Source organism: Mobula birostris, chromosome 3 (genome assembly GCF_030028105.1).
Source record: "Mobula birostris isolate sMobBir1 chromosome 3, sMobBir1.hap1, whole genome shotgun sequence".
Lineage (NCBI taxonomy): Eukaryota > Metazoa > Chordata > Chondrichthyes > Myliobatiformes > Myliobatidae > Mobula > Mobula birostris.
This window is the reverse complement of record NC_092372.1, coordinates 219,558,119-219,585,465: the sequence shown is the minus strand read 5'-3', so window position 1 is coordinate 219,585,465 and position 27,347 is coordinate 219,558,119. Positions and strand designations below refer to the sequence as shown.

General features: G+C 41.7%; 1 protein-coding gene and 1 long non-coding RNA gene across 4 annotated transcripts in view; one reads left to right on the top strand and one right to left on the bottom strand.

The window, feature by feature from the left end:
• LOC140195583 (uncharacterized) overlaps positions 1–8,304 on the top strand; it is a 125,777-nt gene extending 117,473 nt beyond the window's left edge. The window contains exon 3 of the long non-coding RNA XR_011885522.1: positions 7,521–8,304. This is a non-coding gene — a long non-coding RNA (uncharacterized lncRNA). The remainder of the gene's footprint in view (positions 1–7,520) is intronic.
• ccdc13 (coiled-coil domain containing 13) overlaps positions 1–27,347 on the bottom strand; it is a 75,813-nt gene that overhangs the window by 45,974 nt on the left and 2,492 nt on the right. For all 3 annotated transcript variants that reach the window (XR_011885521.1, XM_072254173.1, XM_072254174.1), the window contains 8 exons: positions 19,876–20,024; positions 13,927–14,069; positions 11,680–11,778; positions 10,209–10,325; positions 9,590–9,694; positions 7,489–7,659; positions 4,033–4,209; positions 1,741–1,938 (listed from right to left, as the gene is read on the bottom strand). Coding sequence is in view for 2 of the 3 variants with exons in the window: in XM_072254173.1 (XP_072110274.1) it covers positions 1,741–1,938; positions 4,033–4,209; positions 7,489–7,659; positions 9,590–9,694; positions 10,209–10,325; positions 11,680–11,778; positions 13,927–14,069; positions 19,876–20,024 (1,159 nt within the window). In the remaining variant the exon portion in view is untranslated. The remainder of the gene's footprint in view (positions 1–1,740; positions 1,939–4,032; positions 4,210–7,488; positions 7,660–9,589; positions 9,695–10,208; positions 10,326–11,679; positions 11,779–13,926; positions 14,070–19,875; positions 20,025–27,347) is intronic.

The following is a 27,347-nucleotide window of genomic DNA, read 5'->3' as shown; positions in this document are numbered from 1 at the left end:
TTGTGCAAACTCCACAGGGTCAGGAGCTGTGAGGCTGCAGCACCACAATACCCTACCTGAAAGGATACATTTGGGTTGGAGAAAATACACTACGCTGAATTCAGGAATGAAGGGGTAAACATTGAAAAGGAAGTTGAGTAGGCTGGGCCATTAGTCATTGGAGCTTAGAAGAATAAAAGGCGATCTTATGAAACACATAACACTTCCGACAGAGAAGATGCTGAGGTGGATATTTTCCCGAATGGGGTATCCAGAATTAGATTGCACAGTATCAAAATATAACTTTATCCATTTAAGATGGAGATGATGAGAATTTTTTTTTTCCCCTGAAAGGGTTGTGTTGCTTTGAAATTGACTCACAGCTGTGGAAGAGGAATATGCTCAAGGCAAACTGAGAGATATCTGAACCAGAAGGGAATGTCAAGTATGGGAAGAGAGCAGGAAAGTGGTGCTAAAGCCAAGATTGGACCAGCCGTGATCTTATAGAATGATTGGAGTAGTCTTCAAAAGCCAGTTAGCCTATTCCTGCTCCACTTTTTGACATGCAAACAACAAGCACATCCTATTCAACCTGTAACCAACAATAAGAGTGATATATCTTTGGAATCCCATCCACCAATATTTGTCTCTCACCATGGTTTCCTCACACAATATTTCTCTGATCGAGAGTAGGTCTCACAGGTAAGATATACATAGTGGAAAGCACAACTACAAAGATATGGTGATAGGTTTAAATGAGAAAAGGTAGGGAGAGACTTGTATGGAGCGACACTTCTGACACAGATAACTTGGGTGTGTTTCTGCTATGGATTTTTTTTCTGGAGCTCAACCTAACCCAACATATTTTTATGGGATGGAGGCTCATTTGATATGCATACTGGGCTTTGATAAGCCTCAGGTCATAAATAGGGAACCATTTTCAGAATGAGATGTCCCAACTGAACTGAAGTGATAAAATGGTCTCAGCTCCCTACAGCTCACTGGGCTGCTACAAAGCTTGTTCCATAAACTGGGAGGAATGAGAAGTTGGAGAAGTTGCATAGAACCTGAAGTTCACCAAGACTTTTTCTTGCCCCCTGCCCTCCATTGGTCATCATCTAGCCCCTGCCTTTGCTACTTGCTTGAAGCAACCCAGTAAAGAGTTAATGTAGGTTTGATAATGGAACATAATACATGTTCTATTATCAAGTGGCAGTGTAGCAGTTAGTACAATCACTTTAGAGCACCAGTGATCAACGATTGAGGTTCAATTCCTTCCGATGCCTGTAAGGGGCTTGTATGTTCTCCCCATGACTGTGTGGACTTCTTTCTTGAGTTCTGCTTTCCTCCCATATTCCAAAGACATATGATTAGGGTTAGGGTTATTGAGTTTTGGGCATGCTATGTTGGCACCGGAAGCGTGGCAACACTCGTGGGCTGCCAGCACGATCCTCACCGACTGGATTTGACACAAATGATGCATTTCACTGTATGTTTCGATGTACATGTGCTAATCTCTTAAATCTTCATCTTTAGGAATCTGGACATTAAATGTTACTTTTACCAAAATCTCTTCACATACTCATGACTACCTGTTCTAATCAGACACTAAACATAATCTATGGAAGACTATAATGGAAGATTAAATTCTACTATGCTGGAAGACAACAATCTTATTTCAGATCACTGAAGGGTTGCCTACAAGATTTTGAAGCATAGAGATATATCAAGTCCTGGGATGAGCAAGAATGTTTTGGATACCTTTAGGATTAGCTGTCTGATCTCTTCCTCAAGTTCCTTCACCTTGGCTTCCCGCTCACTAACCATCTGTTTCAGCTCTCCAATCAGCGAGTCTTGCTTCTGGACTTCACTGTTCAGTGGCTGGCTCACATTATGCTTGCTGTTTGACTGTTGTTCACTCGCATGAGCAAGAATTTCCTGCATTTGCTTCTGCTGTTTCTGTAAGAGATGTGATATAAGAGCAAGTCTGAATGCCTACTAGTAAAAACATAATTCTTCGCATTGGATGACTGAGGAGCTAGTTTTAACCCCACTCTTGCCATTGAGTACAATACACGTGGAGGAGAGAGTATCAAACCTTATCCTAGTACCCACCATTTAGATCTATGTCTGTGGGTGAGAGATTGTCACCTGCTCTAAAGTAGCAGAGTTCCAACCTAAAAAGAAGTGTATAATGGTGATAGGGTTGGGAAATTAACAGAAATTTACTGCACACTTAACTTTCATCCTCATAACTTCAACATCATTGCAAAGGCCACCATTGTTAATTTATATAGTAGGCAATCTGCACACCTATTGTATGTCCCAGTATAACAAAGAAATAAATTATGTTCATCTGTTTTGATGGGCTAGGTTAAGCTGCAGATGAACAGCAGTAGTTGTGTGGTAGAATTTTCACAAGCCATGGACCTGGCTTAGATTCATTCCTCAATAATGCATAGCTTTGTTTTGTATGGAGAATAAACTGAACTGAATGGCCAGCTGCTGAATTACCACTTGATGTGATGGTAACCAGGGCGCATAGGATAACAAGACACTTTCCACTCCTTCGACAAAGTAGCCAACATAACCATGCATCCCTCTCACTCCGGACATTCTCCTTTCTGCACTGTCCCATCAGGCAGAAGATACAAAAGCTTGACAGCATTAAACACCTGACTCAAGGACAGATTCAAGTACAAGTTTGTAGAGCCATTAGCAATGATCCAACCCACAATCTCTTTGAACCCCTTCCATCAGGCAGGAGGTACCATAGCATTACATTAGGACAATGTTCCCCTGTACCGAGGTGCACAACATAGTACATATAACTCACACGCATCATACAAAGTAACATTACCACAAGTAAATTAACAAATAATAAAACATATTCCAAAAGACTGATATTTAGAATAAGGTGTACTTATAACACAAATTAAAAAGTAAACAGTATATTGCTATTGGCACTTCATATATGATGAGACCTGGATGGTAGCAGGGAGTTCAGAGGTCCCACAGCTTGGGAGAAGAAGCTGTTTCCCATCCTAACATCCCTGGTCCTAATGCTACAATACCTCCTGTCTGATGGAAGGGGGTTAAAGATATTATGGGAGGGATCATTGCTATCGGGTCTGCATATGCAGCGCTCCTGATAAATATCTTGGATGAGTGGAAGAGACACACCAATAATCCTCTCAGCAGCCCTTGCAATTCTTTCTAAGGTCTTGTGGTCAGATGCCTTGCAATTCCTGTACCAGATGAGATGCAACTGGTCTGGACACTCTCAATGGTGGTCCTGTAAAAAATGGTTAGAATGGGTGGGGGGGGGGGTGGCGAGCGCCTCGCTTGCCTCATTATATTCAGGAAGTGAAGACATTCTTGTGCTTTTTTGACTAAGGAGTTGGTGTTCAGGCACCAGGTTATGTACACTCCCAGGAACTTAGTGCTCCTAACTTTCTCCACGGAAGAGCCATTTATGTGCAGTCTATCCTACTGTTAGAAGACTCCTGAATGCACCTCTCATACATTAAGAGTGAACCCTTGATCTCCAATCAACCTTACCTTGGCCCTCACACTCTATTTATCTCCTGCACTGCACTTTCTCTGTAACTGCAACTTTCCCCCACCTTTTTATTCTGGCATCTTCCCCCCTTCTTTTCTAGTCCTGAAGAAGGGTCTCGGCCAAAAACATTGACTGTTTATTCATTTCCATAGATGCTGCCTGATCTGCTGAGTTCCTCCAGCATTTTGTGTGTTGCACTCTATTCTGTTTTCTTTTTCCTATCTCAGTGCAATTGTGTAGGGCATGATCTGTCTGGATGGCACACAAATCGAATGTTTTAAACAGTAGCTCAGTGCCTGTGACAATAAACAAATACCAATTTCATTCAGTCTAGTCAAACATCCATCAGTTTCTCTCTTGCCACAGATGTTGTTTGTCTGAGTATCTTAATTATTTTTATTTTGCACCAAACCAGACCAGCGTACATGAAACCTTTTTGAAACACATTTCCCCCATCTTTGTTTTCATTTTAAGTCCATATGATTTCTCACCAGCAATATGTCAACAAATTCATCATCATGCTTCCCCTTTTTGAGAAGTGTTACCACTTGACTCTTTAAAGTTTTCAGCTCAGTGGATAGAACCTTGTTTCTTGCTTTCGATCCATCGAATTTACTCTTGAGGTCCTCATGATCTTTCTTCAGCTTCTCATAGTCACTAGTCATTTTCTGAGGAAATACACAAGCAAGCACATATATAAAATAATTTATTAAATAATATAAATTCATATACAGGTTCTCCTGAGATAACAAACCTGACTTATGGACAGGTTTTTTACTGCAATACAGTTTTCTGGATGGTAGCAGTTGGAATAGATTGTGTTTGGGGTGACTAGGGTCCCCAATGATACTTCGGGCCCTTTTTTCACACCTGTCTTTGTAAATGTCCTGAATCATGGGAGGTTCACAACTAATAGTAGCTCTGTTAGTGCTGATTGACATGGGTTTGATGCTACCTTTCAGAAATTATGGTTTTCCTACAAGGGTGTGTCAGTGTCTTGATATACTATTTACTCTCTCTTTCATGACCCACCCCCCCTTTGTTTTGTTCATTTACCGTGGATGTCAAAAGCAAGGCCAGCTTTCAATTCCCATCCCTGTCCTTGAAAGTAAAGAAAATCTGATGGGGTGTTAATGGATCAGGAGTTCCAGAATTTACACCTCATGATAGCAATACACAGTCACAATTATGCATGATTTAAAGAACTATTTTCAATGTTCACTAACAGCCATGAAGAAGCTTTATCTTCCCTTTTCTTGAACCGCTTTTATTCTTTGTCTCTCTATCTAATTTCTCCCTTTTATTCTTGTGCTTACTATAGGAAGGATGTAGAAGCATTGGAAAGGGTACAGAGGAGATTTACCAGAACGCTGCCTGGTTTAGAGAGTATGCATTATGATCAGAGATTAAGGGAGCTAGGGCTTTACTCTTTGGAGAGAAGGAGGATGAGAGGAGACATGATAGAGGTGTACAAGATAATAAGAGGAATAGATAGAGAGAATAGCCAGCGCCTCTTCCCCAGGGCAACACTGCTCAATACAAGAGGACGTGGCTTTAAGGTAAGGGGTGGGAAGTTCAAGGGGGATATGAGAGGAAGGTTTTTTTTACTCAGAGAGTGTTTGGTGCGTGGAATGCACTGCCTGAGTCAGTGGTGGAGGCAGATACACTAGTGAAGTTTAAGAGACTACTAGACAGGTATATGGAGGAATTTAAGGTGGGGGCTTATATGGGAGATGGGGTTTGTCGGCACAACATTGTAGGCCGAAGGGCCTGTACTGTGCTGTACTATTCCATGTTCTATATGTTCTGTGTTACTGTTGATAACGCTGATCTCATGTTTTCACTCTCTAATGCAAAAAAAATCTTTGTAAGTTCACCACTTATCTTTAGTTTGCTTACTACTTTATCAGAGAGGCAGTTCTTTCAGTTTGGATAACTGACAAAGCTAACAAATGTTATTAAGTGGGAAAGCAAGGAGGCAGAACATCAAACAGCCCTGTGTATAGTACAAATACTCCTTGTCTCTCATTTGCAATATTTGACTAGTGCTGGGGCCTCTACTGTTTGTGACTTGGATGAAAATGTAGATGGGTTGATATGTAAGTTTGCAGATGACACAAAAATTTCTGGACTTGTGGTTGACAGTGAAAGGTAAAACGTTTAAGGGGAATGTGAGGGGGGACTTTGCACTCAAAGGGCAGTGACCCAGTGCTGAATGAGCTGCTGGCGCAAGTGGTAGATGCAGGTTCAATTTCAACATTTAAGAGAAATTTGGATAGGTACATGGATGGGAGGGGTGTGGAGGTCTACAATGTGCATGCAGGTCGATGGGACTGAGATTAATAGTTCAGCATGGACTAGATAGGCCAAGAGGCCTGTTTCTGGGCTGTAGTGTTTTATGACTCTAAGGAGGTTGTCCAAGGATATAGATCAGTTGCAGATATGGAGGAGGGGGGGGAGAAATGACAGATGGAATTTAAACTGCATGAACGTGAGGTGTTAAGAGTTTGGGAAGTCAAATGCAAGGGGAAAGAAAATAGTAAATAGCAGGAATATTAGAAGCATTGACATACAATAGGATGGTGGGGTCCAAATCCAATGCTCCATTGAAGAGGCAGAACAAACAGAATGGATGGTAAAGAAGGCTTAATGGCATATTTACCTATATTAGTCAGGAAGTCATCTTGCAGCCATACTAAGCTGCATTTGGAGTATTGTATGCCATTCAGCTCACCCCTTTGTAGGAAGAATGTGGAGGCTTTGGAGAGGGCAAAGGAAAGAAGTTCATTAGGATGCTGCCTGGAGTGGAAATTATTAGCTATAAGGTGAGGTTGTTTTCTCTGAAGCGTTGGAGGCTGAGGAGAGACCTAACAGAAGTTTATACAATTACTAGGCATGGCAATTGCCTGGAACGTGCTGCCAGGCGAAGGGGTGGAAGCAGATACAATAGAGGCATTTAGACAAGCACATGCACAATACCATAGGAATTTTGCACTTTACTGCTGTCATCAAAAAGAAAACAAATTTTATGGCATATGTGTGATGATAACAATACCATAAAGCCCAGAAGATATAGGAGCAGAAGTAAGCCATTCAGCCCATCGAGTGTGCTCCGCCATTTAATCATGGGCTGATCCAATTCTTCCAGTCATCCCAACACCCCTGCCTTCTCCCCATACCTTTTGATGCCCTGGCTAATCAAGAACCTATCTATCTCTGCCCTAAATGCACCCAATGACTTGGCCTCCACAGCCATTTGTGGCAACAAATTCCACAGATTTACTACCCTCTGACAAAAGTAATTTCTCCACATCTCTGTTCTAAATGGATGTCCTTTAATCCTGAAGTTGTGCCCTCTTGTCCTAGACTCCCCTATCATGGGAAATAACTTTGCCATATCTAATCTGTTCAGGTCTTTTAACATTCAGAATGTTTCTATGAGATCCCCCCTCATTCTCCTGACCTCCAGGGAATACAGCCCAAGATCTGCCAGGTGTTCCTCAGAACCTTTCATAAACCTGATTCTGATATGGGTTTTTACTGTGGACTGAGAGTGAGAAGGAGGCACACAGAGGGGAATCGTGGTTGAGAAAAGGGGAAGGGAGAGGGGAGGGTATGAGAAGCACCAAAGAGACATTCTGTAATGATCAATAAACCAATTGTTTGGAATCAAATGACCTCACCTGGTGTCTCGGGGCTGAGTGTGTCTGTACATGTGTGTGTCTAAGGCTTTTGCCCAGTACTGTACATGAAGGGAATGGTGGCATATGGATTATGTACAGGAAGATGGGTTTAGTTTAATTTGGCATCATGGTTGGCAGAGATATTCAACACAGAAGTGTTAAACTGTTCTTTATTCTATATTCTCTTCAGTCTTTCTCTGATACTAATGACTTAGCCATGTGAGAAATTTCCTGTTAATGATGTTGATATTGAGAAGTACTTACTTCTGAAGCCTTTTTTCTTTCTTTCTCCAAAGCTCGAATGTACGCAACATTTTTTTCCTGATTTGAAGGACGCCGGAACCCCGAAACACCAAGCATTTCTTCTTCAACACTGTGTTCAGCCAATTGCTCCTTATGGGTATTTGACCCTATTTGACTCTCCAAATCTCTAATCTATTTAAAAAGAGTAACTATTAAACAGCTATGATGAGTTTAAGGTGGCATAGTAGTGCAACGCTTTATACCACTGGGTGTAAGGCAATGTTCCTTCTAATTTGTAATGACCAGTGTGCGCAAAAATCTTGTGCTGTGCAATTTTTTGCCTGGTGACAACATGTGCGCACTGAATAATTTCTTCAATAAAAACAGTATAAATAAGCCAGTTCTAAAATCTGCAGACAAATCATCGCAAACTCCACATTGTCAACACCATCCGCATCCGAAACCAGAAAAGGAAACGTGATCGTGTACAATTGTGAAATATACTTAACATACCAACCGGGTAGAGGGTGACAACCTTTAGTGCGCAGTTTAAATTCCTTTGTGCACCAGTAGCAAAAGATGTGTGTGCACACACACGCTCACACCTCAGAGGGAACATTGCTGTAGGGTTGGGGTTCAATTTCCACTGTAGCCTGTAAGGAGCTTGTAAGTCCTTCTGCATTCCAAAGGTGTAAGGGTTAGGGCTAGTGAGTTGTGGGCATGCTACGTTGGCCCCAGAATCATGACGATAATCGTGGGCTGCCCATCATAATCTTTACTGATTTGATTTATATAAACGATGCATCTCACTGCATGTTTCGATGTACAGGTCAAAAATAAAGCTAATCTTATTTTAAAAGTCTATGTCACCTTTACTTTTAAGTATGGTGCTCACATTACTGAACTAGCAATTAAGAGGTTTGGACTAAAGATCAAAAGAAATAAATTCTAGTCCCAGCAACTAGGGGAGCTGTAACAATTAATCTAACAGCCCAGCCCAACAAAATGCAAATGTGGTGAGAGACAAACGGCAACTAAGGATGGAACTATGTAAATTCAGCATTCATGGTATGGTTAACAAGACTGGACAGAGATATAAAGAAACTCCATGAACACCTGATAAATACAAGCTTTCTATACAGCTCCTCCAAAGTCATTCTAACACAACACATTAAGCACAGAACTTTGGGAATGTGGAGGCAATAAAGGTTAAATGCATTAGCACAGAGAAACAAGTGAAGGGCATGAGCACTGTAAGATGATAAACTTAAAATGGACAAAACCAGAAAAGTCTATAGGGTTGAATAATATGAAAAATTAGGTCTTTCTTTCAATCAGCAAATTAGTATAATCTGGCAAAGGATGATATTTATTGCTCATTCTTCCGGCTGTCAGTGAGACACTGATGGGACATCATCCAGCAAGTAGAGTGTTGCAATATCTCAGTTTGCTATAATTGCCTCTAATTTGGAAATTAAAACTAAAGAATTAGTACGGTATACTTACCTTCATTGATGGAGTGTTAACAATAAAAACTGGGGCGATATCTTATAGTAGTACAACACTTTGATTGGAGTATTGTTTGCAGTTCTGGTTGCTACATTACAGGAAGGATGTGGAAACTTTGGAAAGGGTGTGAAAGAGATTTCTCAGGATGGTACCAGGAATTAACAGCATTACTTTAAGGAAGGGCTGATAAAATTCTGGAGCCTCAGAAGCTCAGGAGCAACCTGAAACAGGTACATAAAATGGGTGCAAATGTCAGCTATTACAGGGCAGAGCTTTAAAGAGTGAGAGTAAAGTTTAAAGGTCTAGAAGGCATGCTTTTGTTTTGTACAGAGAGTAGTAGGAGGCTGGAATGCACTGCCTAGGGAAGTGGTGGAAGCAGACACAATAGCAACATTTAAAAAGCATTTAGACAGACACATGTAAAGACAGGGAATGGAGTGATCCAGACCATGTGAAGACAGTCAGGATTCGCACAAACACCATGGGTCAAAGGTCCAGTTCATGTGCTGTGTTGTTCCATGTTCTATGTAGTGAGTCATAAAATAAGCCATTAAATGCAAAACAGAATGACATTAGCAAGAGAATAATCTGCACGGAATCCTGGACTCCCTACCTTTTTCTGCAAGGCGAGGATCTGCTGGGCTCGGCCACGCCAAGAGCCCTTGTTATTCAGCAAATGTTGTATGTTCACTTCATCCCCCACTTCATTAGCCAAAACCTGGAATAAATGTCAAAATATCACCAGTTCTTAAAGTGATCATCAAGTTACTTTAAATGTCTTACATCAAAGAAATTTAATTGAATACAAAACAGCAACATATTTCCTTACGTTGCCATGTTTTCTGAAAACTTTATGATAGTGGCATTCTTGAAAGCAACTTTGCAAGGCTTTCAACTGTGGCAAAGCACTGTACTGACGTATTCTAAGATAATAGAGATAACTTAAGCTTAAACAACAATTCCATCCCCAACAACCTGACAGGCAGATGAAGGGGTATGTGTTACACTCCACCCAATTTTACTCTTACTTGTGGACAGTGAATTAAGTGTGAATATAATAGTCCAAGTCTACCATGAGGCAGAACATTAGATTAAACTTTCTTTCCCACCAACCCCCTTTAAATTTAGCTTTGTTGGTCCACTTGTGGGAAGAGGGTAGAAAAGTGCATCCAGATGTCATTGTAATAGATTTAAATTAAATTTTTACTAGCTTTAGACTAGATAGCGAGTACCTTGTGTGCTATTTTTAACTCTTGTTTAACACTCAGTACTTGGTTCCGCAGTTCAACTAGTTTCAGGTTGGCTGCTGAAAGTTTCTCCTGAAGAGTTTTCACATCAAGGCTGTCGGACTGTTGATAATAATAACCAAAGTGCAAACATTAAGAAACATTATTAAAAATAAGACCATAATTTTAAAAGACTATGTCACCTTTACTTTTGAGGAACAAGGTATGGTGCTCACATTACTGAACTAGCAATTAAGAGGTACCTACTTCCAAGCACATTAAAACTACGTCCCCTCATGTCAGCCATTTCAGCCCTGGGTAAAGGCCTCTGACTATCCACACGATCAATGCTTCTCATCATTTTATACACCTCTATCAGGTCACCTCTCATCCTCCGTTGCTCCAAGAAGAAAAGGCCATTCACTCAACCTATTCTCATAAGCCACACTCTCCAAACCAGGCAACATCCTTGTAAATCTCCTCTGCACTCTATAGTAACCACATCCATCCTGTAGTGAGGTGACCAGAACTGAACACAGTTCTCCAAGTGGGGTCTAACTAAGGTCTTATATAGCTTTAACATTACCTCGAGGCTCTTGAACTCAATCCCATGGTTGATGAAGGCCATCATACCATACGCCTTAACAACACTGTTCACCGGCACAACAGCTTTCAGTGTACTATGGACACAGACTTCAAGATCTTACTGATTCTCCACACTGCCAAGAGTCTTACCATTGATATTACATTCTGTCTTCAAATTTGACCTACCAAAATGAATCACTTCACACTTATCAGGGGTGAACTCCATCTGCCACTTCTCAGCCCAGTTCTGCATCCTACTGATATCCCGCTGTAACCTCTGACAACCCTCCAGGCTATCCACAACAGAAGGGACTATTCTGCACTATAAATAAAAAAGATGCCATATAGGAAAAAGTGAGGGAAACACCTTTATAATAGGATACTAATAAATAACGTAGCAAAAGCCCTCCAGAAATAAAAGAGGCGTAATAAAAGAGAAAAACAGTGTGCTAGATAACTGAAGAGATAGTCATATGAAAGAAACAGAAACATACTGTGTGCTGCTGCAATAAGCTAATTTTCATGAACTTCATACCTTTTGTATGTCCAAAGTTCTATGTAAATTTATTATTAAAGTACATATATATCACAATATAGTACCTTGAGATTCATTTTCTTGCAGTCACTCATAGTAGAACAAAGAAATACATTAGAATCAACAAAAAACAAAGCCTGACCAACAACCAATGTGGTAAAGACAAATGCTGCAAATACAATCAGTAATAAACAAATAAATAAATAGATGATACTGAGAACATGAGATGTACAGTCCCTGAAAGTGAGTGAAAAGGTATGTATCCTATAATAACAGTAACTTCAACTTGAGAAAGCACGCAGGCAATGTTACAAATGGTAGAGAAGGAAGAGGAATAAAGAGTCTCTTTCCACTGACCAGTGATTCATTCTGTATCCTGGAAGATGACTTTTTGTTGTTGTGTCCAGTCCCTTCATTGTTGCTGAGCATTGGGCTACCTCTCTGAGCATCTTGAAGCTATAAAAACAAGCATTACATTATAAAGGTATCGGAAGGATGAAGTTATCAACCTAAAGTGAACAGTAGGCCACAACAATCCGTCCTTTGTTCGTGTCATGTAATCATTCACCCGTTGGCAACCACAGCAGCAGTTTGCCTCGAGTATAGTGAGAGTCTAGGACCAGAGGGCATGGCCTCTGAACGCAAGAATGTCTCTTTAGAACAGATATGAGGAGGAATTTATTTTAGCCAGAGGGTGGTGAATCTGTGGAATTCATTGCCATAGATGGCCGTGGAGGCCAAATCACGTATATTTAAAGCGGAGGTTGATAGGTTCTTCACAAACAAGAGAACGCAGATTAGGAGACCACTTTGCCGAGCACCACCTGCCAGAAAAAGTAAGATATCCCATTTTAATTCTACTTTGCACTCACATTCCGATATGTGAATCCAAGGCTCCTCTACTGCCGTGAAGAGGCCATACTCAAGTTGGAGGAGCAACACCTGATATTTGTCTGGGTAGCCTCCAACCTGAGAGCATGAGCATCGATTTCTCGAACTTCTGGTAATTGCACACCCCCACCTCCCATTCCTGTTTCCCTCTCTCCCCTTATCTCCTTAACAGCCCATCAGCTCCCTCTGGTGCTCCCCCTTCCCTTTTTTCCAGGGCCTTCTGTCCTCTCCTATCAGATTCCCCCTTCTACAGCCCTTTATCTCTTTCACCAATTGATTTCCCAGCTCTTTACTTCACCCCTCCCCGTCTCCCAGTTTCACCTATCACCTTGTATTTTATTCCCTCCCCCTTCTTAGCCTGAATTCTCATCTCCTTTTCCAGTCCTGATGAAGGGTTTCGGCCTGAAACATCAACTGCTTACTCTTTTCCACAGGTGCTGCCTGCCCTTCTGAGTTCTTCCAGCATTTTATGTGTATTACATTGATAGGTTCTTGATTAGTAAGGGTAACCTATCAAACCATGTTTAAGTCTCCAATTTAAGGTACTAGTAATCTATATGGTACTCGGAGAATTTTTATTTGCTCAACAGGAACAAAATCCACTTATCTTGCACTGTAAAGCTCTAGCCCAACAGTTTGCTAATTTGATGATGTGGTTACTTCATCCTAATGCTGATTGTTAAACTGGAATTATGCCCTTTAGGATTACCTGGAGATCATACAATGGCTTTCTCCTCACTTGGACACGGCTATTCCGCTAGCTTCTGGATTCCCTTAGAGCCAAAGTTAACCACCTAAACTGCTCTGTAGTAGTGCAGTCTTGGCCTAACATCAAAACCTCCCTAGGCATGCATAACAAATGTCCTCTCCAGAGCCCAGTACATAGATGCAACCACAAAGAGGGCATGCTAGTATCTTTCCTTTCTCAGAAGGTTAAGCAGGTTCAGCATGTCATCGAATACTCGAACATACATCTACAGATATACTGTGGAAGTATCCTGGCAGTTGGTATCATGATCAGGTATGGTAATCCAAATGCTCAGAAACACAAAAGGCTGTAGTTAGTGGTGGACTCAGTCCAATACATTGCTGCCACATCCATCCCCACCACTGGAAACATCTAGATGAGAAGGCACCATCTATCAACAAAGACCCCACTATCTGGGCAATGCCATATCCTCACAACTACTGTTAGAAAGGAGGTACAGAAGCCCGAAGTCCCACACCACCAGATTCAAGATGGCTACTTCCCTTCAACTATTTGTTCTTGAGCCAACCTGCACAAACCTAGTAACTATCTCAATGGAACAACGCTTTAACCACTTTGCATTACAATGGATTTTGCTGCTTTTTGTTCTAATTGCATTGTTTCTTGTATAATATTTTTATAATTTATGTTTACATTATAGTTTTCTTGTAAATGTTGTGTATTTCTGGTGCTATATGCCTATGATGCTGCTGCAAGTAAATTTCACATTGTACCTTGCAGACATGAACTTCTGCATACAATGAACTCAACTTTTTATGAATCATGGTTACAAAGATAAAACCTATTGATAACAGCTAAACACAAAACTCTCAGAGGTGCTTTTGCTGAAAAAATAACATTCCTGTAGGTTGCTAACAGAGGGTGAAAAATGGAACACAGTTATTTTAACATTTGAAAACTCCCAGATGATACCCCAGATATCCAAATTTGGACAGCGACAGCACCTCCTTTTCCACCTCTTGTAGTTTGTTGCTCAGTTGCTTGATCTTTGATTTATGGCTCTCATTCTCAACAGTCAGCTCACGATTCCTCTTTGACAGCTCAACAATTTTAGTTGCAGCTACGTCACTTGACATGCCAGCAGTCCCTGCAATGTAACACAGAGTTATAACAATAGTGCAAATGGACGGAGTTAAAATACAGATGAGCCATTATCTCTGTATACAGCAGGGCAGCCTCAACTGGCAGAATACCTTCCTTTATACATGCAATATAGAAACAATCTCACAGCAAAAAAAAAGAAACCTTATGCCTTGATGTCCTCACAGTGTCCCACAATGCTTTAGAGCCAAAGAATTTTTTAAAGTATAACTATATTACAGCAGCTAGTTTATATATAGCTTATCCCACAGACATTATAGTTCAACACATCTGCCTTTATGGGATAAAAATATTTTAATGTTTGTTTATTTTATTATTTAATGATACATCACGGTAACAGGCCCTTCCAGCCCAATTGCCCATGCCACATAATTACACCCGTGACCAATTAACCTAATAACCCACAAGTTTTTGGAATGTGGGAGGAAACCGGAGCACCAAGAGAAAACCCATGTAGTCACAAAAAGAGACACACAACCTCCTTGGAAACAATGGCAAAACTGAACACAGTTGCTGGCGCTGTAAGTGTTATGCTATCCACTACGTTACTGTGTCACCCCTAAATATTTAGCTAGGCTAAATATTCAAACATGCTTCTCAAATACAAACATGTCACTTGTCCACATGTACAATGCTCGGTGCCTTTAATTGTCAGAATAATACCATTGATCCCAAAAGGGCACATAGGTAAGTGGCAAGTTGAATGAAGGAATCAAAAATTTTAGCTCTGATGTGGAAGATATAGAACATATAGAACAGTATACAACAGGAGGTCTCTTTGCCCCACAATGTTGTGCCAAACCAATTAAACTAGTAATCAAATAGCCAACTAGGAGGTATCAATGGAAGTGTACCAGTTCACAGAAATGGAGGGAGTTCGGGTGGAAAAACTTGATAAGATATTTTATTACACCCTCTCAGGAATCACATTATGATAGTAACTCCCCTGTTTGCTGGAGAAATTGTGGAAATCAAAATGCAAACCATTATCTATTTTCTGGGAATGCCCCATTATCAAAGACCATTGGAGCGGGATAATAATGCCCTACAAGACATCTTTAAACGTGAAATACCCTTAGAGAGTAAGACCATATATTTTGGGTATATACCTCAAGAATGGTTGAAAAGAGATAAATATTTAATGAATGTACCGCTGGTGGCTCATAAAAAGACCCTTACCAGGAAATGGTTATCACAAGAGAGCCCAACTTTAAATGTGTGGATGGAAATTACAATGGACATTTACAAACTGGAGAAGATAACAGCATCTGTTAATCAGAAGTTGGAACAATTTTATTCATACTGGAAAAAATGGTTTAACTACTTAACACTGTTAGAGTGAGTTTTTTACTGAGTTTTTGGGTAGGTGATTCATTTACACTTAAATGACTCTGGCCACCAGTCTTCTGTTTGACAAAGTACTGTGGATTGAGTTCACAACAATGCATTTCCTCAAAGCTGTGGATATTGGGACACTAGCTAGATGCTGCAGATGGAAGTGTGAAGTTTACAGGTAGTTTTGAAGACAGTATTATCTGTACTTAACAATATTAATTGTCCTCTATGTTAGCACGTAAAATGCCAAATAAATGTATTGTGGATTTAACTTGCATTCCTAAAGGCTGTGGATTCCAACCCAGACATATTGGCATCAGAAGGAAAGAATGGTGTGATGTTTTGTATGTAGCTTCAAAAGGAAGCATTGTCTATGCATTGTCTATAAATTTTAAGTAGCGATTGCCTTTGTGTTTAGCATATAAATATCCAGTCCACATTGGGCTAGCAGACCTTTCTACCGAAAGCGTCTCCGTCCGTATGATGCCTGCTGTACCTTGTTGTGTTGAATAAAGAAGCTGCTTTGTATCTACCAGTGACTCTGTCTCTCTGGTGATTTCAGCCACACTACAACAACACCTCATGGTAACTTCACACACTTCATGCTCCTTGACACTTGGAACTTCAACCAGACTGCTAGTGTCTTCCACAGTGAAGTCTGATGCAAAATACTTATTCAAGCTTTTACTATCCTCTTTAACATTACTGGCTACCTTACTTTCATATTCCATCTTTACCTTATTAATTACTTTTTTTAGTTGTTTTCTGTAGGTTTTTAAAAGCATCCAAATTCTCTAACTTCCCACTAAATTTTGCTCTATTACATGCTGTCTCCTAGGCTTTTATGTTGACTTTGACTTTTCTTGTTACCCACGGTTATGTCATTCTGCTTTCAGAATTTGGGATGTATATATCCGTGTGCCTTCCAAATTGCTCACAGAAATTCCAGCCGTTGCTGCTCTGCCATCATCTCTGCCAGTGCTCTTTTCCAATCAATTCCGGCCAACTCCCCTCTCATGCCTCTGTAATTTCCTTTACTCCACTGCAACAATGATACATCTGATTTTAGCTTCACCTCTCGAATTTCAGGGCAAAATTGATCATATTATGGTTCACTTTCCCCTCAGTTTTCTTTTACCTTAAGCACTCTAATCAATTCAGATTCATTGTGCAACACCCAGTCCAGAATAGCTGATCCCCTAGTGGGCTCAACCACGAGCTGCTCGAAAAAGCCATCTTGTAAGCATTCTAGAAATTCACCCTCTTGGAATCTTGCACCAGTCTCATTTTCCCAATCCACCCGCATATTGAAATTGCCCTGACTATTGTAACATTGCCCTTTTGGCATGCATTTCTATCTCCTGTTGTAACCTTAGACCACATGCTTACTACTGTTTTGGGGTTTGTATATAACTTGCATTAAGGTCTTTTTACCTTTGCAGTTCCTTAGCTCTATGCACAATGACTCAACACCTCCTGACCCTATGTCACCTCTTTCTATTCATTTTTTACCAACACAGCGAGGCCATCCTTCCTATCCTTTTGATACAATGTGTATCCTTAAGCAACCACGACCTCTAGTTGATCACCCTCCTGCTTAAGAATGCTGCAGACATGATCTGAGATGTCCCTGACCCTGGCCAAGAGGATACAAACTATCTGGGCATCTCGTTTTCGTTCAAAGAACCTTTCTGTTCCCCTAACCAATGAATCCCCTGTCACTACAGCTCGTCTCTTCTCCCCCGTTTCCTTCTGAGCCACAGAGGCAGACTCAGTGCCAGAGACCTGACTGCTGTTGGCTTTCCTCTACTGAGTCATCCACCCCTAACAGTATCCAAAACAGCATACTTGTTGTTGAGGAGAATGGCCAAAGAGGTACTCTGTACTGACTGTCCTTTCCCCCTCCTCACGGTCACCTAGACACCTGTGTCCTGTGTCCTGGATATAACTACCTCCCTATATGTTCTGTCTATCAACCCGTCAGCCTCCCAAATTATCCGGAATCCATTCAGTTCTAGCTCCAACTCCTCAACACGCTCTGTTAGAAGCTGCAGCTGGATGCACTTCTTTCAGCTTTAATTGTCAAGGACACTGGAGGTCTCCTTGCCTTCCCACATCCCACAAGAACAGCATTCCAGTATCTTCTCTGGCATCTCCACTGTTATACATGTGCAATAAGAAAGAAAGAATAAATAGTAAAAAGAGATCTATCCATGGCATATGCCTCTCTTAAGCCTTGAGCCAAAGTCTCAGCTCCAAACTTCAACATTGGCCCCCTCACACAATCGCCACTCCACTTAAACCTTACTTATTTTTATTGATCCTTGCCAATTCTTTTATTCATTATTTTTATTCTTTTAAAGGGGTTGAAATGTGGGGTGAAATACTCTCACCCAAGAAAAGCTGAAATATACTTGGTTAATAGTCTTTTATTCCTTTTCCTGGAAATTCCCATGTACACTTTATTTTGAGGGGATAAGAGAGTGGAGGTAAAAATCTGCCCCTCCCTTTCTGGAATAATTACTTTTTTACAAAATGAAAGATTGAGACCACTCCTATTTAGATGGTTATTCAATAATCCATTAGCTAATGTACTGACAAAGCACATTGTTGAATTTCTTGCCAAAATTTTAAATATAAAAAAACTGAACCACAGACCATCTGTCTAATCCAAGTAATCTATCCTTATTGTTGTTTAAAAAATGCACAGTAGACCTTCCCAGCACATATACACACAAAGACCTCAGATGGAAAATCAATGGGGTCTCCTTTCCTCTGGAGGTCCTTATAACAGCAACTACTGGAGTTAGAGTAACATGCATGCTATTGAAGATAGGCAGAGGGGCAGGTTGTTTTAAGGAAGTAGAGAAACTACAGAAGGACTTAGATAAATTAGGAGAACGGGCAAAGAAGTGGCAGATGGAATACAGTATCAGGAAATGTTTGGTCATGTACTTTTGTTGAAGAAATAAAAGCACAGACTATTTACTAAATGGAGACAAAATTTAAAAATCTGAAGTGTAAAGGGACTTACGAGTCCTCATGCAAGATTTCCTAAAAGTTAATTTGCAGGTGAGTCTGCGATCAGGAAGGCAAATGCAATGTTACCATTCATTTCAAGAGGACTAGAATATAAAAGCAAGGATGTAATGGTGAGGCCTCACTTGGAGTATTGTGAACAGTTCTTTATCTAAGAAAGTATATGCAGAAATTGGAGAGGGTTGAAAGGAGGTTCAGAAAAATGATTCTGGGATTGAAAGGCTCGTCAAGTGAGGAGTGATTGATAGTTCTGGGCATGTACACTGGAATTCAGATGAATTAGGGGGAATTTTATTAAAATCTATCAAATGTTGAAAGGCCTCGATAGAGTGAATGTGGAGAGGATATTTTCTATGGTGGGGAATCTAAGGCCAGAGGACACAGCCCCAGAATAGAGGGACTTCCATCTCAAAGATGAAGAGGAATTTCTTTAGCCACAGAGTGGTGAATCTGAGGAATTCATAGTGTAATGCCCTGGTTCACATGGTTCATATTTTTTCTCTGTTATGCCTTCCTGTTCTCTGTGTAAGCTGCTTGTTTGTGTTACTATTTAAGATAGGAGATAGGAGAAATGTGTGCCATCCAATTGGGATGAACGGACATCCCAACTGGGGAGGTTTTCTGTGATGAGGGACATTAAGGTTGGGCTTGGGACCTTCAAGAGGGGAGAAGAGAGAAGATGCCAAAGAGAAGAGGTTGGAGGAGTCGACCCAGAGTGGGGTCATGATTTGATGAAGCCCAGGGAGATCGAAGGGGAAACCATGAGCTCCAACTTATGCACATTAGATTGTTTCATTAAATTAGGCCCTTTTCTTTTTTTGCTTTTCCTTTACTAACCATTTAGTCAAATTAAGAATAATAAAGCTAAATCTTTTAATTGTATACAGTGTATTGTTTGTTATTTCATGGTACTGGTTTGTAACAGGGTAACAAATCAGGCAGCATCCACACAAACATGGGGGTTTGGGGGCTTGCACTTCAATCTCCATGGTTGGCGGGGCCGGAGGCTGTCTTCCCCAGACTTACACAGCCGATGGAACCAGAGCGTCACAATTGCTACAGGCGGCTGTGGAAGCCAGATCATAGGATATTTTTAAGTCAAAGGTTGATGTATTCTTGATTGGGCATTAAAGGATAAGGGGAGAAGGCAGGAGACTGGGGCTGAGAGAGAAATGGATCTGCCATGATAAAATGGCAGAGAAGACTCGATAGGCCAAATGTCTTATATCTTTTGGTCTTATTAACTAATTGTGCTCTTTCTTGTAGTATCTGTTTGACGTGTTTAGTTTATGTTTATGTTTTTCTATGCTTATGTGAAGCACTGTGCCTGTGAAGCTGCTGCAAATAAGATTTCCACTGCACCTATGTGTACATGTACTTATGCATGAGACAATCTACTTGACTGGCATCCTAGTTACCTGCCAGGGCAAGCCGATCTTCCTCCCTTTTTCTCTTCAGGTATTTGATTTCGAGATCCCTCTCACTGAGGAGCTTGTAGAGCCGGCCGTTCTCATTCCTCAGTTCCAGGATCTGTTCCTGCAGCTGTTCATTCTCATTTTCCAACAAGCTAAAAAAAAATTCAACAATTCACAAAACTCATCACAAAACACAGAAACAACGATCGTACAGGAAACGACCCTCTGTCAACTCAAAACCACACTGACAGCCACAATCAAACAAAAACCTTGTTCATTTCCACAGATTCAGGATTCAAAATTATTCAAGACTGTTTACTGTCATTTGTCAGTACACAACTGTAAAGAACAAATTATTGTTACTCTGATCCAATGCAGCATAGAAAATGCATGGAGCATAAAGAACACAGAAATATAAATACAAGATTAGCTCATATGTATAGACTGATTTGTATGTAAGTAGGGCTAGGTACAGGTGTGTAAGGTGACTCTGACAGGACATGATAAAGTAGTGGTGGTGGAGGTGTTGATCAGTCTTACGGCTTGGGGAATTGTTCTTAGGAAAGTAACTGGCAATCATGGTGTGGATGTTGTTTACTCTCCTTCCCGATAAGAGTGGCACATTAACACAGGGCTCCCCAACCTTTTTTGCACCGCGGACCGGCTGACCGGGGGGGGGGTAGGGTTGCCAACGGACAAGAGTAGCAGTCAAATATGTTGTGTTTACCCTGAGAAAGACTACCATGACCACGAAGCCTTGCGCGGGCACCTACGTGTACGTGCCAATTTTTTTTCTACAAATCATTTTTGGCGATTCTGTTCAGTGAAACTACACTGTACATACATTATTTCTACTTAACAGAGAGAATTATATTACTTCATTATATTGCTGGCTTTCTTCTGGCACCTTTCTGTACAGACGTCCAGAGCTATGTAGTTGATGGCTACTCAGCTACTGGGTACTGACAGCATTGTGCATTGTTAACACCCAGTCTATACTTCTCTGTGGAGCTTTAGCTTATTTGGGAATTCACCCCATGATTCTTCCCCACATCTACTAAAAGAACAAAATGAAAACTGTAGTTTTAACTTACAAATCCCTTATCTGTAATGATCATGTCCAGCAACTTCTCACATCCTCCCATTCATGGACAGAAGACTGGCTGACTGGCAGAAGGCAAAGAACAGGAATAAAGGGGGTCTCTTCTGGTTGACTGCAGGTGACTGGTGTTGTTCCACAGGGGTCTGTGTTGGGTCTGCTACTTTTCACTTTATACGTTAATGAGCTGGAGGATGGAATTAACGCCACTGTGGCCAGATGCGAATGACACAGATAGGTGGAGGGGATGGAATGTTGAGGAAGCAGAGAGTCTGCAGAAGGACTTGGACAGATTAGGAGAACAGGCAAAGAAGTAAACATATCTTTACCTCCCCCCTCACCACAGGAATCGCTCCCTCCGTGATTCCCTTGTTCATTCATCCCTCCTCACTAACCTCCCTCCAGACACATCCCTGGAAGTGGCCTAAGTGTGACACCTGTCCATACATCTCCTCCCTCACCTCCAATCAGGGCCCCAAACAGTCCTTTCCGGTGAGGTAACACTTCACCTGCGGATCTGCTGGTGTCACTTATTGTGTCTGGTGCTGCCGATGTGGCCTCCTTCTACACTGGTGAGACCAACCGTGAACTGGGGGACCGCTTCGTCGAGCACCTCCACACCATCTGCCACAAGTGGGACTTACTGCTGGCCAATCATGTTAATTCCTATTCCCATTCCCACTTTGACACGTCAATCCACGGCCTCCTCTTGCGCCAAGATGAGGCCACTCTCAGGGTGGAGGAGCAACACATTATATTCCTGATGAAGGGCCTTGGCTCAAAATACTCCCTACCCTGTGAAAAAGACCACTTTTTATGCAGGTGGGTAAAAGAATATAAAATGTTGAATGGTGTGATTTGGTAGCCTTCTTTGCCTCCTTGTATTCTTGATCTGGGGCAAAAGAGAGAGGGAACTTGCAGGTGGAGGGAAGGAATGGAAGAAATGGAGAACAGAGATAAAAGGGTGAAGAAAGCAGATATCGAGAAGATAGAGACAAGGGGAGGGGGATCAGGAGGAAAGAGAGGGAATTGCGAGAATTCTGGGAGACCTCCAGTTTCCCGGATAAAATACATCGGCACCAAGTGCACCGAGCTGCAGCTCCTCACAGAAAGTACTATGAAACTGGAGCTGCAGCTTGATGATCTTCGGCATATGGGAGACTGAGGAAGTGAAAGGTAGGAGCTACAAGAAGGTAGTCACCCTTAGGTTGCTGGACACAGGTAACTGGGTGACTGTCAGGAGAAGGAAGGGAAAGCATAGCCAGTGCAGTGTACACCTGTGGCTATTGCCCTCAATAATAAGTGTACTACCACTTTAGATACTGTTGAGGGGGTCGACCTACCAGGGGGAGGGGCAGTGACTGGGTCTCTGGCATGGAGTCTGCTGCTGTGGCTCAGAAAAAAGAGAGGTGAAGAGGACTGCAGTGGTGATGGGAGATTCCAGTCAGAAGAACAGAGATGAGACTCTGTACGCGCAGTAGAGACACCCCGATGGTATGTTGCCTCCCAGGGGCCAGGGACAGCGATGTCTCAGATCAGGTCCACGGCATTCTAAAGGGGGAGGGTGAGCAACCAGAAGTCTTGGTACATGTTGGCACCAACGACATAGGTGGAAAAGGTGAGAAGATCCTGAAGGGAGATTTTAGGGAGCTAGGTAGAAAGCTGAAAATCAAGAGCTCCTGGGTAGTAATCTTTGGTTTGCTCCCTGTGCTAGTGAGGGTAAGAACAGGATGATTTGGAAGGTGTATGCGTGGCAGAGGAACTGGTGCAGGGGGAAGGGGTTTCAGATGTATGGGTCATTAAATCTCTTTGGGGAAAGTACAACCTGCACCAAACAGACAGGCTACACCTGAACCCGAGGGGGTCCAATATCATTACGGGCAGGTTGCTACAGCTGCTCGGGAGGGCTTAAGCTAATTTTACAGGGGGATGGTAACTGTAATGATAATGCTGAGGATGAGGTAGTTGGTTACAAATAGAGGTAGCGTGTAGTGAGCCTCCTAACAAGGCGAGGCTGATGACAGGGCAAAATTGCAGGTAACAGGATGAGTTGCAAAATAAAATGTGGACAAAATCGAAAACGGTGAATACAGGACTGAAGGTGTTATATTTGAATGTGTGCAGTATAGAGAGTAAGGGAGACGAATTTGCAGCACATTTACAAATTGGCATATATTTGACGTTGTGGGCATCACTGAATTGTGGCTGAAAGATTACCTGGGAGCTTAATGTCCAAGGATGCACATTGTACCAAAAGGACAGGCAGGTAGGCAGAGGAGGTGGTGTGGCTCTATTGGTAAAAAATGGAATCAAATTATTAGAAAGAAGTGACATAGGGTTGGAAGGTGTTGGGTAGAGCTAAGGAACTGCAAGGGCAAAAAGACCCTAATGGGAGCTATGTGGTGGTAAGGATGTGGTCTACAAATTACAATGGGAGATAGAAAATGCATGCCAAAAGGGCAAAGTCACAATAGTTATGGGGGATTTCAATATGCAGGTAGATAGGGAAAACCAAGTTGGTGTTGGACCCAAGAGCGAAAATTTCTAGAATGCCTATGAGATGGATTTTCAGAGCAGCTCATGGTTAAGCCCACTAGGGCATCAGCTATTCAGGATTGGGTGTTGTGCAACAAACCAGAATTGATTAGAGGAGCTAAGGTAAAGGAAGCCTTAGGGGAAAGTGATCATAACATGAACAAATTCACCCTGAAATTTGAGGAGAAGCTAAAGTCAGATGTATCAGCATTCCAGTGGAGTAAATGGGACTACAGAAGCTTGAGAAAGGAGTTGGCCAAAATAGATGGGGAAAGAACACTGGCAGGAATTTCTGCAAGCAATTCGGAAGGCACAGGATATACGCACCCCTAAGGGGAAGAAGTAGTCCAAAGGAAAACTGACATATCTGTGGCTAACAAGAGAAGTCAAAGTAAACATAAAAGCCAAAGAGAGGCCATATAATAGAGCAAACATTAGTGGGAAGTTAAGAGGATTGGGAAGCTTTTAAAAGCTAACAGAAGGCAACTAAAAAAGTAATTAAGAAGGAAAAGATGGAATACAAAAGCAATCTAGCTAATGATACTGAAGAGAATACCAAAAGTTTTTTTCAGATACATGAAGTGTCAAAGAGAGGCGAGAGTAGATATTGGACTGCTGGAAAACAGTGCTGGAGAGAGAGTAATGGGGGACAAGGAAATGGCAGATTAATTGAATAAATATTTTGCATCAGTCTTCACTGTGGAGACATTAGCTGTATGCCAGAAGTTTGAAAGTATCAGGGGACAGAACTGTGCAAAGTTGCCATTACTAGAGAGAGGGTTCTTGGGAAACTGAAAGGTCTGAAAGTAGGTAAGTCACCTGGACCAGATGGTGTACAGCCTAAGGTTTTGAAAGAGGTGGCTGAAGAGATTGTGGTGGCATTAGTAATGATCTTTCAAGAATCAATCAAATTTGGTATGATTCCAGAGGAATGGAAAATTACAAATGTCACTCCACTCTTCAAGAAGGGAGAGAGGCAGAAGAAAGGAAATTATAAGCCAGCTAGCCTGACCTCAGTGGTTGAGAAGATGTTGGAGTCAATTGTTAAGGATGTGCTTGGAGGCAAATGATAAAATACACCGTAGTCAACGTGGTTTCCTCAAGGGAAAATCGAGCCTGACAAATCTATTAAAGTTCTTTGCAGCAGTAAGAAGCAGGATAGACAAAGGAGATTCGGTTGATGTTGTGTATTTGGATTTTCAGAAGGCCTTTGTCAAGGTGTCACAAATGAGGCTGCTTTTCAAGTTAAGAGCCCATGGTATTACAGGAAGTATACTAGCATGGATAAAACAGTGGCTGGTTGGCAGGAGGCAAAGAGTGGGAATAAAGGAAGCCTTTTCTGGTTGGCTGCCAGTAATTAGTTGTGTTCCACAGGGATCACTTCTTTTTACGTTATATATCAATGACTTGGGTGACAGAATTGATGGCTTTGTGGCAAAGTTTACAGACGAGACAAAGAGGAAGTAGCGAGGCTACAGTAGCACTTAGATTAGGAGAATCGGCAGATTCTGAGTGGCAGATGGAATACAGTGTCGGGATGTGTATGGTCATGCACTTTAGTAGATGATATAAAAGGGTAGACTATTTTCTAAATGGAGAGGGAATTCAAAATTCTGAGGTGCAAAGGGACTTGGGAGTCCTTGCGCAGGATTTCCTAAAGGTTTATTGTAGGTTGAGTCGGTGGTGAGGAAGTCAAATGCAATGTTAGCATTTATTTCAACAGGACTAGAAAATAAAAACAAGGACGTAATGTTGAAACTTTATAAAGCACTGGTGAGGCCTCACTTGGGAGTATTATGAGCAGATTTGCACCCTTATCTAAGAAAGGATTTGCTGACATTAGAGAGAGTTCAAAGGAGGTTCACGAAAATGATTCTGGGATTGAAAGGCTTGTATATGAAGAGCACTTGATGGTTCTGGGCCTGTACTCACTGGAATTCAGAAAAATGAGGGGTGACCTCATTGAAATTTATTAAATGTTGAAAGGCCTTGATAGAGTGGACGTGGGGAGGATGTTTCCTACAGTAGAGGAGTCTAGGACCAGAAGACATAGCCTCTCAATAGAGCGGCATCCTCTTTGAACTGAGATGAGGAGGAATTTCTTTAGCCAAAAAGTGTGAATCTGTGGAATTCACTGACACAGGCAGCTGTGGAAGCCAAGTCATTGGGTATATTTAAGGCAGAGGTTGACAGGTTCTTGATTAGTCAGGGCATGAAGGGACACTGGGAGAAGGCAAGAATCAGAATCAGGTTTATTATCACCAGCATGTGTTGTGAAATTTGTTAACTCAGCAGCAGCTCAATGCAATACATAATATAGAAAAATAATAATGATAAATAAGTAAATCAATTATAGTATATGTCTATCGAATAGATTAAAAATTGTGCAAAAGACAGAAATAATATATATTTAAAAAAGTGAGGTAGTATTCAAGGGTTTGATGTCCATTTAGGAATCGGATGGCAGAGGGGAAGAAGCTGTTCCTGAATCGCTGAGTGTGTGCCTTCAGGCTTCTGTATCTCCTACCTGATGGTAACAGTGAGAAAAGGGCATGCCCTGGGTGCTGGAGGTCTTTAATAATGGACGCTGCCTTTCTGAGACATCACTCCCTGAAGATGTCCTGGGTACTTTGTAGGCTAGTACCCAAATTGGAGCTGACTAAATTTAAAACCCCCTGCAGCTTCTTTTGGTCTTATAGAGTAGCCCCACCGCCCCCCATAGGAGATTGGGGCTGAGAGGGAAAATGGATCAGCCATGATGAAATGGCAGAGCAGACTCGATGGGCCAAATGGCCAAATTCTGCTCCAATATCTTATGGCACAGGAGCATGGCAGGGATGTGTACTTAGCCCCCTGCTCTACTCACTTTACACCTACAACTGTGTAGCTAAGTACAGCTCCAACACTATATAAGGTTTGCTGATGACACCACTGTTGTGGGTTGTATCAGAGGTGGTGATGACTCAGCATACAGGAGGGAGATTGAAAATTTGGCTGAATGGTGTAATAACAACAACCTCTCACTCAATGTCAGTAAGACCAAGGAACTGATTAAAGTAGACTTCAGGAGTGGGAAACCAGAGGTCCATGAGCCAGTAATCATCAGACGATCAGAGGTGGAGAGGGCCAGTGATTTTAAATTGCTGGGTGTCCCAATCTCAGTGGAGATCTGTCCTGGACCCATCATAGGAATATAATTGCGAAGAAAACACAACAGTGCCTCTATTTTCTCAGAAGTCCATAAAGACAATAAGACACAGGAACAGAATTAGGCCATTTGGCCCATCAATCATGGCTGATCCTTTTATCCCCTTTCTCAGCTGCACTCCCCAGCCTTCTCCCCGTAATCTTTGATGCTGTGGCCAAACAAGAACCTGTCAAACTCTGCCTTAAATGCACATAATGACCTGGTCTCCACAGCTGCCTGTGGTAATAAATTCCACAAGTTCACCACCCTCTGGCAAAAGAAATTTCTCTGCACCTCTGTTTTAAACGGTTGCCCCTCTATCCTGAGGCTCTTGTCCTAGACTCCCCAAGCATGGGAAACATCCTTTCCACATCTATGCCTTCCAACATTCAAAAGGTTTCAGTGACATCCCCCCTCAACCTTCTAATTTACAGCGAGTACAGACCCAGAGCTATCAAATGCTCCTAGTAGGATAACCCTTTCATTCCCGGAATCATCCTTGTGAACCTCCTCTGAACCCTCTCCAATGTCAGCACATCTTAGATGAGGAGCCCAGAGCTGTCACAATACTCAAGGTGAGGCCTCACCAGAGCCTTATAAAGCCTCAGCATCACATCTCAGATCTTGTATTCAAGACCTCTTGAAATGAATGCT